Genomic DNA, 16,350 nt, shown 5'->3' with positions numbered 1-16,350 from the left:
CTATAAATCTGTGCCATCTGCCTACTTCCAAATATTCCAAGAATATGACAAGACCAGTATTTTTATTTACTGGGAGCTCATCATGAAGATTAGCTGGAACATCACATCCATTGCAGAGCACTTTGAGTAAAAACCTATAAAACAGATTGTCTTGAAATAATGTACAAACAGTGTTCTTAGTAGTGCCTATCCACCTCTGGTATTATTGAAGAAAAAAGTTTTTATTCAGCAGAGTTGCAAAGTGGAACCTCTTGGAAAATGCCAGGCACCAGGCAAAACACAAAGAAAAGTGCTTCTCCAGCGCAAGGTAGGAGTACTGGCATCAGCAAGATGCTTGGGTGCTGGTCGTACTGTCCCACCGTCAGACTTGCAACCCTAAAATGCTTACCCATCTTCTGCCTGGCAGTACCCCTGAGCAGGTGGTGGTAGAGGAGATGGTGTTGCTCTCTATCTATCTTTGTGTCTTCTTGCCAGAAAAGAAATATCATCCTTGGGAATTTTTGATCAGCTCCTCATTCTCGTCACATCATTTACATTGCATAATGAATTTAAGTTATCCTTTCATTTCTTTATCTCCACATTCTACATTTGCCTAAATTATACTGTAGGCTCTTTAGGGAGGGCTCTGTTTCTTTCTTTCTGCCTTTTTTCCATTAACATCCCTCTGAAGTGCTATGCAGAGCTGTGGTGCTATAGCATGCAAATATTCACTCTCAGTAATCATTAACTCCCATTTATCCTTCATGATCTCTTAAAGTCAGTGACTAGCACCATTAACAATAGAACGTTTTTGCACTGTCATTAGTTTTTCCCTTTCTACATAGTCTGCCATATATACACGTTTCAGGAAAGCGTCCCTATGCTGGATGTGAAATGCAGTCAGGCTGTGCCAGAGCTCAGCCCCTGAGATCCCAGCTTCTTCCCCTAGAATGATGTGCAGACTGTATTCTCCATCTTTTTATTTTTCTCTCTCTTTCCATTTGTGGTTTAACTAATAATGAATTATTTTTAATTTCTGTGATTTCCTTATTTTGCCTTATGGCAAACTTTATTTTAAAGCCTCTACTGTCTATGTAGGTATCTTACCCTCTTGCTGTTTCTACTTGATTTCAACTGATCAAGAAAGCACTGATATTTCTTGTACACAAAGTTTCAGAGGGACGTATGCATGAAGGTTGGAGTCCTACTCTTCTGGCATGCTTAGATGTTGCTGATAAGTCTCTCCTGGCGTGCTGTTCCTTTGGAAAAGCTGTGGAGGGAATGGGCTTTTCAGTAGTCACAGTTCCCTGACGGAGAAGCAGGGAAGATCTCTAGCTTTCTCACCTTTCCAAACAGGACTGGTATTTAGTAGGTGAGATTAACATCCGTCAGCTCTGTTGTTTCTTAGAAGGTTTGGCCTTGTTTAATGAGAAAAAAAAATTGTTTCAGCTCTTGGGGGAAAAAAAAAAAGCTTTACAAATGCGTACTTTTTTTTAACAAAAACTAGCAATAAAGTGGTGCCATTATAAGAATAGTTAACTGTGCTATTCCCCTGCCATAAACCTCTGCAATTTTCTTTGAAAGTTGCCACACATATGTTGCCTTGTCTCGAGCGTGACCTAGCTACTGCTACCCCTATGGCTTGAAATCCAGCCAGCATCAGGCCGGGAGCCGCCTCCGAGCCCTGGGGAGAAGCAGACCCTAACGCTCGCACCCGAGCAGGAGGCGTGCGAGCAGGCCGTCCCTTGCATGCAGCTGTGTGCAAAAACAGAGGTGCAAAAAATTAGCTAGTGACCCGGATTGCTGGGCTCTTGCAGCCAAAGGCAGGCAACTAACACGAGGGAGCATGCTGGATTACAAGGGCGGAAGAAGGAAAACGTAAAATGCAATTTTTTTCTGAGCTATTAACAGAAAAAATAGAGAAACTGGAGTTAATCGTCCCACCTGCGCGTTCCAATTTTCAGCGCTGATCTAGATTTAACATTCCTGGTATTCTGTGTGTTTCCTTAAGAGTGAAACCTGCAACAACGGGGATAAACTGAGTCTTGACGATAGAAAAAAACCAGAGCTAACGGATTGTGCAGGCCTGACCAGATACGCTGTTTTAATCTTACAGCCTTATCCAGCCAGAGCAACTAAAATTCAGTGTGACTTCAGTGAGAGTTTTGCCAGGTTTTAATCAGCTACTTAATTTACAATTTATAGTTAATAAAGAGAAAAGCAACTTGCAAATATATTTGCCTTCACGGTATGAAAAGGAGGTGTGCGTATGTGAGAAAGAGATAGCGGGAAAAAAGCCCATATTATTAGGGCTCTGATTGCAATGGGTTACGTGTATCTGGATTGTGTTTACAAAACTCGCATTATTGTTGCCAGAAACCTGAAGACCAGGGTTTTAGTTACTCAATTGACTGCAGTTGTGTTTGGCTCACACTAACAACCGCATAGTAGTAGATACTTTGGTCATTGTTTACCTCTTCCGTGTTATTTTCATATACAGATAACTTTTTTACTATTGAGTGTTTTAAAGCCACAACCTACTCCAAGCAAAATGAGTAGCAAAGCTGCCTGAGTTCAGAAATGTACAACCAATTAATTCTCTGTCTGTTTAGATATTATTAACTGAAATTAATACATAATTAGTATATATTTAAATAGGGTAGGGGGAGATTAATCTAGATAACATAAAAGACCCCATTAGCAATGTGCAAGCTTGTGTACTTTAGAAATTAAATCATTTCCTCAGACTGCTGAGCCTTAATTAGTTTTGTAAACCTTTTTTGTTTTAATAGCCTGATCTGGGTGAACAATTAAAATCAGTCATGTTTTCTCCTGATTGGGTTGCTGTTACTGGGAACTGTAACAAAATGGTGCTACAGAGACTGAAATGAAGTTTCCATCGATGATTGCACGTATGTCCACATGGCCTCAGAGCAATGATGAAATCCGCGGCCTCAAGAGATCCCCTTTCACAGACTGCCTCCCATTATGCCGCTAATGCTGACAAATGAGTCTCTTCTGAGGCCAAGTGCCTGCATCTCCATGACAATTCATGAAAATGATTCATGCAAAGAAATTGTTCATCAGCTTAGAATTTACTTAACCTTGGCTCTTATGTCAGCGCCATGCACGCTGGAGTTTTCGCTTCCATGATATGCAGTGTTTTAGAGTTCCCAACACCAAAAAAAAAAAAAAAAAAATCAAAGTCTGTCAGTTGGTAGGCTGGTGCTTACTGAAAAATGAAGGTTTTCACATGGAATAGGTTTGGTTCTAACCATGGCTTAATGAATTTGTTTTCAGTGATTTCCCTTCTAACAGTTGTCCATACTAGAAAGAGCGATCACGCCATCTTCCATGGTAATGGTAATAGCAGCAGTAGCAACAGCAGTGCTTCCTACTCCAACAGACAGTGAGTTAGGCACTTGAGCTATTTCACAATGCTGTGAAGATCCTGTGAATAAAGTATGTAGCACTTGCTTCTTCACTTTGCAAAGCAACCATGCGGCTTAGCACACTTCGTTGTGCTTGTTAGCTAAGGAAGCCGAAGATTTGGGATTATGATGAGTAACCTCTTTTGAGTAGTTAGTCTCTATTTCATGATGCCAAAAGGGGTCTGAAATATCATTAAAGTAAATGAAGAATAAAGTGCAAACAAATCTTTCTTTGAGTAATGTATATTTTCTGCAACATTTGCTCGATCTTTGGGAAGAATCAAATTTTAAGCGCCCTTGTGCTGGCAGTCTTGCATCAGTGAGCACTTGTACTGGCACTCTGATTTTTTTCCCTTTAACTCTGCCCAAGCTGGTCAGAGTTTGCCAACTCAAGCAGGACCAAGCCAACGGTGTGACTTGTGCAGCTCTGTCTCTGTGTTGTCCGCATAACAACGGATACAGCTCAAAGGGTGGGGAAGCGAAGATCTGGGAATGGTAACAGCTGATCGTACTTTTATCATAATATAACTGCTTTTTCTCGGGGGGCGGGGGGATTTTTCTTGGCAGGAGGACAGTGCTGACTTGAAGTGTCAGCTGCAATTTGCCAAAGAGGAAGCAGCGCTGATGCGTAAGAAGATGGCCAAACTGGGGAGGGAAAAGGATGAACTGGAACAGGAACTCCAGAAATATAAATCCATCTATGGAGATGTGGACAGTCCCCTCCCGACCGGAGAGGCCGGGGGCCCACCTAGCACCAGGGAGGCTGAGCTGAAGCTTCGCTTGAAGCTGGTGGAAGAGGAAGCCAACATACTGGGCAGAAAAATAGTGGAACTGGAGGTGGAGAACAGGGGGATTAAAGCTGAGATGGAGGACATGAGGTGCCAGTATGAAAAGGAGTGTCTTAGCCGGGACCACATTTCAAGCATTCCTACCTCGCCGTACGGCGACTCTGTGGAGTCAGCCACGGAGTTGCGCCGTCACTTGCAGTTTGTGGAAGAGGAGGCAGAACTGTTGAGGCGCTCGATCTCTGAAATTGAGGATCATAACAAGCAGCTAACGAACGAACTGAGCAAATTCAAGTTTGAGCCGGGTCAGGAGCCCAGCTGGCTGGATGACACCGCTTCAAAATGCGGCGGGCCCCTGCAAGAAGAGCTGAAATCGGCCAGGTTGCAAATCAACGAGCTGAGCGGGAAGGTGATGAAACTGCAGTATGAGAACAGGGTCCTGATGTCCAACGTGCAGCGTTATGACCTTGCCTCTCACCTGGGCCTGCGCACTTCCAGCCCCAGAGACAGCGACGCCGACAGTGACGCCGGGAAGAAAGAAAGCGACGGCGAAGAGGGACGCCCGCCCCAGCCGAAGAGAGAGGGACCGATCGGGGGCGAAAGCGACTCGGAAGAAGCTTACGAGAAGACGTCGGGTTTTGGGAGCGGGAAGCCATCCGAGGTCAGCGACCTGTGCTCCACCGAGCTCTTGCGAGCGAAAGAGGACACGGAGTCTTTAATTAACATCAAACGCGAGGCAGAGCGGCTTGAAAGGACGGTGGACCGCCTTATCACTGATACGGACAGCTTGATTTATGACGCAAAGGTGCATATAACCAGCAGCCCGTCTGCGGAGCAGGATTTCAAAAGCGATGAGGAGAGAGGAGAAGAAAAACGTGAACCGGAGCTCCTGGACACCATCAACTCCAGGATGAAAGCTTTCCGCAAGGAGCTGCAGACCTTCTTGGAGAAGGTTGATCATATTGGGGAGGGCCTTAAGGAGCAGATGGAGGACCTCTCCCCTCTTCCCCATCTCACAGAGTCTTCCAGCTTTCTCTCCACGATGACATCCATGTCTCGAGACTCTCCCATTGGTAACCTGGGAAGGGAGCTTATCACAGACTTCCAGGTAAGTCGGCCCCTCCTTTGCCTTCTTTCTCTTTATCGTTTCTCTTTCTTGCTGGCATTGCTACCCTAGAGCTAATTTCCCTCACAGCTGCTTTGTTATGATTTCAGATCTGCGGTGTATTAGAGTGTGTAATGTTAAACAAGCACTTTATAGGTTTTTCTTTTGTTTGTTTGCACAATTCCTTTAATTCAGAGGCGGTTCCTCATGGCAGAAAGGCTAATCCACTGGTGCTGTAGCGATCCGTGTGCTTTTTGTTTCTAACAGCAGTGTTTCCCCATGAAAGAAGAGATTAATTAAAAAAAACATTTTTTTTTACAATGAAAGTAATTTAGCAGCCTTGCTGAGAAATGTGTAGAGGTCTTCATCATGCTCACTCTTAAAACGGTCAGGCGTGTTCTCAAAAAGCCTTGCCAAAAGAACCCAACCAAAACAGTTTTCTAAGAGGTATGTTTTGAAAAGCCTGCTTACAGCTCACTCCCGTAAGCAAGCAGCAAGTGAGAAGCACTGTAGCCAGCGAAGGACTGCCTTTCCTAAAGCCTTGCCAATGGGCGCATGCCTAAACTGCCACAACTGCCACACTGGATATGGCTTTTCTGCACAGCACAAGTAAGGAAGGAAGAGCCTTGTATCCCGTATCCTTCATGACTTGTATGCTTGCTGTTGGTTTGACTCATGCATCCTCATTGCATGCGCCTCATAACCAGTGTTTGCATTCTTTTTTCCTCTCTTTCTCTCTTTTGCTTTTCAGATGTTTCAGCCCATCATTTTGCTCATCCTCATTTTGGTTTTGTTCTCTTCACTTTCTTATGCCACTGTATTTAAGTTGGTTTTTCTGTTCACGCTTTTCTTTGTCTTGTAGTTTTTCAGTCGTCTACCTTACCCATTTTTGTTTTCTTTATTCCCTCCTGTCCTTTTCTTTTTTTGTTGTAAACCGCCCATGCACCTAACAGTCCAAACTGAGGGATCAGATGGAGTGGCAGCTCAAACAAGATCGTGGAGAGGAGCAAGAGATTCATCACCAGCGAGCCACCACCGACCCACACCGCAGAGCTGATGGAGACATTAAACTCTACAGGCCAGGAGACAAGGGCTGTTTCAGTCTAGAGGTCAGCAAAGCAGCCCATCTTACTCACTGCCTCCTGCTGCCGTAGTCAGGATGTGAGCAATAGAAGGCAGGGGCTGGGGGAGTAAATTGGACAAAACGCAGCACCCATGCTGTGAAATTTTTGGTGACCTCCTTCCCCCCTGCAGTTTCATAGGAACAAATGTGGTCCTGAGTTTGGACACGTCACCCTGCTCCTAGTTGCCTCACGTAGTGGAAAAATGTGGCTCAGGGACCACATACAATTAAATATAATATCAAAAAAAATCCCGAAGGGATTTTATTCCCCGCTGTAACATACATGATTCCAGGTTTCACCTTGTCAGATTTTTTAAATCTGGAAAGTCTACAGACAGAGACCTCTTTGCATTTTGCCTGGCAGTAGTCTGCACAGGAGAGGGTTTGATGCTGGCGTGCATGGTAATTCTCATCAGGAAACATGGCACCCTGCAGCTTCCAAAAAATACCCATTTAAGGCAGAATATTCCATTGCTGTGGCTGTTGAATACTTTAATACTTTATCATTTTTCAAAAACATTGATCAGCTTTTATTTAAATCTTCATCCATCCTGAGGCCATATCAGCCTCTGTAAGCATCTTTTCAGCTGGTTTCTCATGAAGATAGATTGTCCAGACACTACAACGGGTCCTGAAGAAAACAATTTCTAATCTGTCTCCTGCAAAGGCGAGCTTAATGCATTTAAAAACTTTTCTGCTGGCCACTGGTAAGCGAGATGCACCTTGAAACTGTGGCGGTTAGAGTAGCTTCTCTCGGGGGCCAAGTTTAAATATGTTTTTAATTCTAAAGGCACACACAGAGGCCTTAGTATATCTGAAACCACTAATACGGTCTGGAAAAAAAAGAATGCTGGCTGAAACAGCTGCGTTAGTGATTAAGCAATAAAAAGTATTAGAAAGCAGGAGCAGGAGGAGAAACCTGTAGGGTGGCTGGTAGCCAAACAGCTAAATTCTATATTGAATGTCAGAGGGAGAGTAGCCCTTTGTCTTCACACAGGTAATTCCCTGCTAATTTTGTTTAGTCTGTTTTAAACTATCCCGACAGTACAGAGGAGCTCCTCTTCCACTTTTTTACTTTTAGCAGTGCTAATAAACTTCAGAAAGGATATGTGATAAATCCAGGACACAGTAAGTCTCTCACTGAAAGGTAAAGACTTTCTTCCTCATACAAAAAAGAGGAAGGTGAGGTAGAGAAATCTTACAGTTCAACATGGATATTTTTTGCAATTGGATTGATCAATAATGACTGTAGATTAGGTCAGAAAAATGACCAAAGCAGATGTTTACGGTATTTTTATGTAGTTTCTGTCATCAGCTCCCTCTTGCCCTAGATCAACCTCATTGTTGCATTGTCTTGTATTTATGAGCCCTCTCTTCATTAAAACAGGGGATTTGGGTAACTTTGGCACAGCCTATTCCAAGATGGGATGATTTGTAAACTGTGTACAGTAAATCGTGTTTGAACAGGAGCTGCACAACTTTCACACCATAGCCTGAGAATGAACACGCCGGTAATTATAACCAAAAGTAGACAATATCCAGATGAGGTCCAGATGTGCTCAAAAAGCAAGCATGGATTGAGCTCATGGCCCAAACGGAGAATATGTTTAAGATCTTTGTTTCAATCAGGTTTACATAAGCAACAGAGTGTATTACACTGCTTTACACTGAAACATTTCAGTGGGTGGACAACCATTTAATAATGGCACAAGTAAGCCCAAGTGAAGCAGAATATTCTTCCAAATAACTTTGTGTTATCTGTCTCATTGTTTTCTTTTTTAATTTCAAAAATCGTGCTAGCAAAAACTACTATTTTTTGTGCCAGATGAATGAGCAGAAAAATATATTTTTCAAATTTCAGAGGGTTCTTTTTATTACCATAGAAATTTCAGATGAAAACTCAAGTCATTCCATTCCCACAGCAGAGATGGCTGCAAGGAAGCTGTTATCTGCTTTAACTTATGAAGTGAAAATATTCGCACTGTCCAATGTTGATGAATGTTCTTTTTACTGTGCCTGGACTTTCAGTGTGAGAAGAACACATTTCATTTCAGTTAAGCAAATGATTTCATTATAAGCAAGCAAGCCCATTTTTCTAAGTCCATTTTCTGCCAAAGCTGAATTTCAAATGAAAAGTTTCCCAAGCAATGCTGAGCAGTTTCCATTCAGCCATTTTCCCCCCCTGTTTTTAAAGTGAGCATCGTGGGAGCCTAATTGTTTGATTAAATACAACAAATGCAGCCTGACTTGTGCTTGAAACTACCCTGTAGCCTAACTGTAAACATCTGCCTTTGTTTGGTCTTTGCACTGCAGTTGTTAGTGCAACAGTGTTATTAGAATGCATTTGCATGTTAAAGAGGTGGGTCAAAGTCACAGTCCAAGGGAAATTATATCTTGAAATTGCCTTAAGAGCAGGGCTTTGTTTTCTTGCTGAAACAAGCCATTGAACTGCTGTTGCAGGAGGCTGGAGCCCATTGGGGTGGATATTCAATACATTATTCATGTTTTTAGCAGAGCTGGGTTAGGGAGGGAGGCAGAAAGCGTTCTTTACCATCTAAAGAAAAAGTGAGTGAGCAAGCAAGAATTGCCATAACTAAAAGACATGGAGGAACTAAAAAAGGTATCACAATGTTTTATGGAGCAAATGCCTGGCACAGAGCAGAGGATTACTATGGCAACAAGTGGAAACCAGTGGAAAACTGGTAAATAATTTTTTTATCTGGTGAATTTTTATCTTTTCTACCAATGGAATATCCATTAAAAAAAAAAGTAGCTTCCTTAAAGCAGACTGTAGTTTCCTCCTGGTTATTGAGGGACAGTAGCCATTCTAGAGAAAAAAAATTTACTCTTTCAAATGATCAGGCACTGTTTGTTGCAGTATTTGATACCAGATTTTCTAAAATCTATCTGTATTGCTTAGTTCTGGTTGTTCAGTCGCAGAGCATTGCTTCTGTCCTTACATGAATAAGCATATATCACCCGAGGCATATGTAGTCCTTGCATTTCAAAATTTGGATAATGTGATTATTTTCACACACAGCTTTTAAGCATTTGCACATTTATTTTTGTGTACAGAAATGCCACAAAATCTCTGTCACTCCCATGCTGTAGAAAGTGAACACATAGGAATCGCTGAAGTGAATTAACTTAAAAGGAACAGGTTGTCACCAGAAAATTAAAATAAAAGCAGATAGGTTAGGGAAGGTGAGAGCATGTCTTAAAAATAAAGTTTCCTATAAGATCTAGTAATAAGTGGGCAGCTGGAGCTCACACTGAGGAGTAATTTCTTGTAGACCATTATATAAGCTGTTTATCCATTTTTCATACTTGTTATACCCATAAAAAATGATTACAGCTCTATTACTATAAATTGATTTTTGAGTTAAATGTGAACCAAACAGATACAATGATGTACAAGTTAGGTAAGTCACTTTATCACCCACTTTGAATCTGTATCAGATCTTCTGTGTGCTTCCATTTGGACACATTGGGGGAAGTTCAGTCTTTAGTCTGAATGCTTTAGTTTAAGCTGGTTTTAGAGGGTCTGCGTTTCTTCTGTGTGGTTTTCATAATTCCACTGGAGAGTTTTTCAGCTGCATAGCTTTTGCAGCGGCTCCCAGCCACGTGCTGAAAATTTGCGCATCCTTTTCTTTTGCATTGCTTTAGTATTTTCTCTCCCTAGAAAGGAAACGGTGAGCGTTTTCTACGTTGCGAGGTTCCTTAATTCTGAACAAAAGTGGGCACCGCCTAAAAAGTTGCGTCTCTTAGTGTCCGCTGCACCTCCAATTCCAAACTGTGGGAGGAGGAAAGACAAACTGGTGCTGGCAGTATTGCTTCCCACCAGGATTAGAGGCAGCAAGAACAATGGACTTCGGTGAATCGTGGTCTTCATTGCTGTGCACGAGTCCCTAATGGTTGACACTGTAACAGCTTGAAAGACCCATTGATGTAAATCTGGATATCCTGCCTCAGCGGGACGTTATATACTATCCATATAACGATATGACGTTATATACTATCCATATAATGAGACGGCTTTTATTTTTTTTTACTTGGAGAAGAATATTCTGTGTTTTCACAAAATCAGAGACTCCTCACGTAAGCACAGACTAATAACCACACTAGTGGCTGTGCCTGATGTGCACTAGCAAATGCTATATACATAATCTGCTTTTTAAGGGGGAAGGGAAGAAGAGTACGTCTTTGGAAGCAGCCTTTGAGAATTTAGCTGTATGTGTATCCTATGTAAAAAGCAATACAAAAGGCACTGGAAGTTCCTATCAAATCTGGGTTACCCCTATATTTGCAATAGTCAGCTGTCAGGTGTACGGAAGTAGCGGTTTTAGACTGTTAATGTGAGGTCAAAATAATAAAGCATTATAATTACGGCATTAGATGAGCAGTATAAAATGTTTAATTTTTCACTTCCTTGGAATTGCACACAGATGTTGAAGACCTTCTTTCTACCCTGCTTCCTTAAGCCTTGTTTTGCTCCACCCCTCTTGGAAAAAGAAGCTAAAAACAGCAATTCTGTGAAATTTGGGGTTCACAGTTGTTGCATATAAACGGATTAGGTTTCCAGGCAAACTGAGATTTAAATTAGCTATGCTCAAATGGAGAAAACAAACAAATAAAACTCAGCCATATCTTACAGTGCCTCTGTAAAATGAGCCATCACAGAAATGTAGGACTCTGTGAGAAGAAAAGTGACCGGAAGCCGTCAGCAGGCTGAGCAGGGGCAGAAAGGTGGTGGGGCGATGAGTACAGTGTAGTGAAGCCCCACGGTGTGGTTGGCTTTTCTCTGAATATCTTCCTGAGGTAAAGGCATGAGCGTGGACTTGCTTGGTGTGGAGTGAAAGCAGGAGAGGAAAGGGGCTCAGGAGAAGGGTTTGGCACTGGCTAAGAAGAATAGAAGCAGCTATGGCAATGCAGTGACAGAAATTCACAGAAAACTTCCCGTCGCTGTCGCGCTGCGGATGAAGTGCCGTTGTTTCTGTGGCGTGGTGATGCAGGAGCCCTAGCCTGTATTCCCGTTGCGTTGCGTCTGTACGTCCTGCTGCAGTGAGTCTGCGTCTGTTCCCGTGGTGTCGGCCTGCGGCGTGCCAGACCTTGCACTCAGCGGGTCCTCGTAAGCGGAGGGTGTGTGCAGTGTTTCCTGTTGCAATGTGTTCACTAAGGAGAAAAAAGGAGACAACCCAAGAATGGAGGTTTACAGTGTGTCAGTTACTGTGTCCATGTTGTAGCAGCGCTGTTTGCCAAAGCAAAACCACAGTTGTGCCACGGGCTGCAGCACGCTGATTATACGCTTTGGGCCTGGTTTCCAAACAGGAGCACAGAGATGTGCATGAATACAGCATCAGCTACCTGAACTGCATATACAAACTGAACATGATAAATTTCTACATACTCTTCATTTAAGATTCAGTCATTTAGCAATAGTCTAGTAGGCACTTAAACAGCCTGATTCCCCTTAATTTGAGTAGAGCTAATTCCAATGCCCTGTAACATAAATTATATTAAATTAAATTATAGGCTATGAAGGGTCCTTAGGCTGCACTGGAAGAAAAAAGATGTGCAGCTCTGCTTTCAGCATTAACTGCTTTTCAACACATTTGCTTCATTGCTTGTGGAGAAATTTCTTCCATAACTAGGCAAGGCAATGGTAAAAAGATTTGCATTGTTTAGAGTGGTTGTAATGCTGTATCTGTCTTAATGTTTTTAGTCTCTTGCTAGTAATTCCAACAGTTATTGCATGGTCCAAGCACCTAAGTTTCCTAAAACTTGGCTTTGCTTGAGCTGCCATCTTATCAAGAAATTGCTTGAGAACATTATTTTCTTGACCAGACTTCACAGATATAATGCATTCTCAGTACATCTGTAACTATGTAACTCTATTACATTAATGTAGAACTATGTTCTGCATTAGAACAAGTGATCTTCTAGCAAATCATTGTTCATTGGAAAACAGATGTTTGAAGTAAATACTGAAAACCTCAAACCTTTCCTGCTAATTATTTTTGCTGCTATGATTCAGCTTCCAATTTCAGGAATCCCAAGACTAACATTATTTCTGACTACCTAAATGTGTAATAATATGACTGTAAAGAGATATATTAAGATAAGATATGTTTTCTATGTATATTTAAATAACAACATACACATTTTTACATAAATGATGCTGTTTCCTTTTCTTGAGGCACATGAGATTGAATTGTTCAGTTACATGTTGTAGCTGTTTTCACCATGTAGACTTCACATGCTTCTGGCTAATCTTGGATTTATAAAGAAAGGAACACACGTTTTTGAAACTACACTTGAATTAACTAGATACATTGGGTTTTATATACTGTATTCTTAAAGAAGCCTGATCAGAGTAAAAGAGCACAGAAATTATTGATTAATTTTTCCGTTGTTGAACAAAGAAGCTAAGTTGAGATACCTGAGCATAAACTGTCTCTTGATTAGCAAATGATTGCACAAACTTGGCAAATCCCGTCCTAAACTATTCTTTCCAAATTATTTTTGAGACTGAATTTTGGCCTTGTAAAATGAAAAATGTCTGCAGACACATTGATGCACAAGACAGAGATAAGACAGATGATGTGATAAGTCACTGTTGGTCTCCTTCAGCGTACTTTTTGGGGGGCTAGAACTGTCGCTTTTTCAGGTACAAAACAGAAACATGCTCAAGACAATATGTGTATGAAGTAAAGATGGGGCCCAGAAAGTATACGTACTGTGGGTGGCCAGTGGGATGCATCTATCTGCTGCATCTCCTTTGCCCTGGAGGAGAAGAGAGCAGTCCCACAACCCACATTAAATCCTCACAGCTGCTGAGGTTGGAGCTTGGCCAAGAGAGAATTTGGGATTACGTGCACTTTGACGCCTAAAGAAGCACCTTCTTTAAGCACGTCTTTACTCTGAGAAGTAGCAATTGGGTAAGGTAGCATTTTCTGTTGTCACACTGCTGGTGCGTGTGAAGAGGAGAGATAAGTCTGGCTGCGCATCATATTTACCCAGACTAAGCAATCTTAGCTCGAATACGACAGACACAAAACGAAGGCCACAGAAAGTGCTGACCAGGAGCCTAAATGCCACAGGTTTAATTAACATAGCATAAATGATGAGGTCTGTGGCTTTTCATTCTTGGGTCTTTGTTTTTGAATTAAGTAACTTTCAGCAGCTAAGTGGATGGGATGCCAAATCTCCACAGCATGTAAAGTTGAAAGTATTAAGATTAAAATAGTGTGCACCTGGAAGGGGAGGTATTGAAAGGTAAGGTTAGATCCCAGGCAAATCTGTAGGGTTGGTATTCAAAATTGAAACTCTTCATGAGTACTTTTGCTACAGATAGTTGCTGAGATATGTTTCCTCACATAGCTTATCACCATGACATTTGTTGAGTAATTGTTTTGAGCAGAAATTGCAGAATAAAGTTGACTTGTGCAGAGAGCTGTTCCATATCTGAAGGGACTTTTTGTGCTTAGTTGGTTTAATAAACGTTGTCCAATTAACTGTCTAACCAGAAGTATTGCAAACGAATAAATAATTGAGTGCAATATACATACCTTAGCTACATCTTCTGCAGAGATGTTAAAATTTTATAGCTTTGATTATCATAAAAAAATATACCATCAAGTATGGAATCTTGTAAATAGGAGCTAATCTGGCAAACTTTGTTCATGCTGAGCTGTCAAAGCTGCTCGAGTGTAATTCTAGAGCAGAGGCCTGAAGGGAATATGCAACATGAGCATCATGGCTTTAGTTTTCAGAAGAAGCTACACAGGAAATTCCCACACATATTTAGGGCATTGCTATTTATTTGCACGCTGTGCTTTGGTTTGAACTGTTGATAACTGTAAGCTGTGCAGATGTCTGTCCTGCCATTCTTTTTTAAAACCACTGAAACACGCTTTCCGCTAAACCTATCCTTTGTCCTGCTGATCAGCTCAGGGATTCCCATGTTTTACTTGTACAGAGTGTATCGATACAGGAGCTTCAGGCTCAGCTTGAGCAGGAGACGAGACTTCACCAAGAGGAGCAAGAAAAGTTTACAGAAAGGATCGTTCAGGTAAATACTTAACCCACCTGCTGGGAGAGACGCGTGGCTGTGACGTGCACCATAACCTTGTTTGTCAGAAACGCGGGAACTCGTGTCCTAAAAGCTATGAGTTTGTGCTCATCTGAGTAAATGAAGAATCTGGAAGTTAGGGAAGTATCAACTCAAACCAGTTCTGCTAGTTTTAATCTGGCTTCACCATTCAGTAGAGAGGAGCTTTGTCCTCCCCGTTGTGTTTCATGCTAGAAAGAGGCTGTTGCATTGGGCTGTCAGGGTAGCTCCTAAAATTTTCAAACCGTGATAGGGTGGTAGAGATTGTGCTGTGCAGGGAAAACACAAGCTGTAAGGGGCATTTCCCACCAGAGAGCCTCCAGTCTTGGGGGAGGAGGGAATTGTATCAGCCCCTCCGTCTCTCTGTGAGCTCAGGAAGAGCTGTGCTCTCGGGGAGCACAAGTTTGACGCTTCTGCTCCCTCCTAATCCAAAGAAAATCCAACACTACTCTGAAGTCAGAGTTGTTAAGCTCTCATGAGTGAGATGCAAATCAGGATCTTTTTGTATTTCTCAGTACCTCGTGTTTCCATCTCTCAGGCTCAAAATCAGTGAAGAAATCATATTTTGTTACACAGGCTCTTCCAGCTTTTTTGAAGGCTGCAGCATATTAGTCAATTGTTCTGGGATCTCTAGGTAGTTTTTGCAGGCTATTTAGCTCTTTACTGAAGTTTTCTTTTAAAGTTTACTTCATAGACTAAATTCAGCGTAATTGCTGTATGATACAAAGCATTTATCCTTGTGCCAGCAAATCTCATTATGGCCAAATGGTATTTCTCCATTTTCTATCGTAAATAGCCTTGGTTTTCAGTTGATCTCCATAGGAGCTTTCTCATGGAGGCGTTTGAAGGCAAACAGTAAATTGATTTCCTCCGTAGTTGTCTTGGCCGTGAATACTTTTTGGAAACTGTGCCTGCCTCTTAAAACTCTTCCCTTTTGCAATAGCTCTCCACTGAAAAAGCATAATACTCTATGAAGTTACCTCCACCAGGGTCTTCTGCAAGCATTTGTGGTCACAGTGACTTAGATCATAACAGCTTGTAAAACAAACAAAAAAAAATGCAGCAGAATCAATGCTAACTATTCACACTTAAAACTGGTAGAAACAGAAGAATAAAAGCATCTTCTGGATTCTTCATTTTTTCCAGATTATGCCCATCCTGTTGATATTACTCCTTTTTTTATCATCTTCCAGGATTTCTGGTGGAAATGACTCATAGATCTTTGCTGTATTTAACCACAACTTCATTTGGTGGAAGAACCTGCATCAACACAAAATGTGTTTATCTCTCCCTGTAATGATTAAATTTATAAGAACTCCTTTTTTACTGTTTCATTTATGGTGATGTTTAATGACATTGAATTGAGATGTGCTAGCTGTGTACTGTCCCCATGAGTGTTATCAGAAATTGTGTGTATGTTTTGGGGCCATTGTATCTAATTTTGTTTCAGATTACTTTTAAGATGCATTATAAACCCATTTAATCAAGTAACTATTGCAAATAATTCTGATTTAGTCAAATATATTTAAAGGCTTTTATACTTACTTAAAGGATTATTCATTAATAAATTTTCTTCTAAAAATTCTCCAAATTGTCTAGGTCAAAGTTGAAGATGTATTAACTTTTAAAGGCATGGTGGCATATATGCTGAAACTTTGCATTATGCCAGAGCACATAATTTAAAGGCAATAGAAAAATTTTGCTGTGAAAATGACGCTTATCTTTATTAGCAGTTTGGATTGATGGGGCTTTCTTCCTATGCTCCTGAAGAAAAATTTCTGAAATAATCGTCATAACTGTGTGCAAGTTCTTCTTTT

At 41.4% G+C, this 16,350-nt stretch overlaps 1 protein-coding gene across 4 annotated transcripts in view; it reads left to right on the top strand.

The window, feature by feature from the left end:
* MTCL1 (microtubule crosslinking factor 1) overlaps window positions 1–16,350 on the top strand; it is a 103,312-nt gene that overhangs the window by 53,207 nt on the left and 33,755 nt on the right. For 2 of the 4 annotated variants that reach the window (XM_062570144.1, XM_062570147.1), the window contains exons 5-7: window positions 3,978–5,303; window positions 6,254–6,409; window positions 14,402–14,494. In XM_062570144.1, coding sequence (XP_062426128.1) covers window positions 3,978–5,303; window positions 6,254–6,409; window positions 14,402–14,494 — 1,575 coding nt within the window. The remainder of the gene's footprint in view (window positions 1–3,977; window positions 5,304–6,253; window positions 6,410–14,401; window positions 14,495–16,350) is intronic. The other 2 variants (XM_062570146.1, XM_062570145.1) reach the window with 2 other exon arrangements.

Source organism: Rhea pennata, chromosome 2 (assembly GCF_028389875.1).
Source record: "Rhea pennata isolate bPtePen1 chromosome 2, bPtePen1.pri, whole genome shotgun sequence".
Classification (NCBI taxonomy): domain Eukaryota; kingdom Metazoa; phylum Chordata; class Aves; order Rheiformes; family Rheidae; genus Rhea; species Rhea pennata.
The sequence above is the reverse complement of the archived record's forward strand: the minus strand, read 5'-3'. Positions and strand labels throughout refer to the sequence as shown.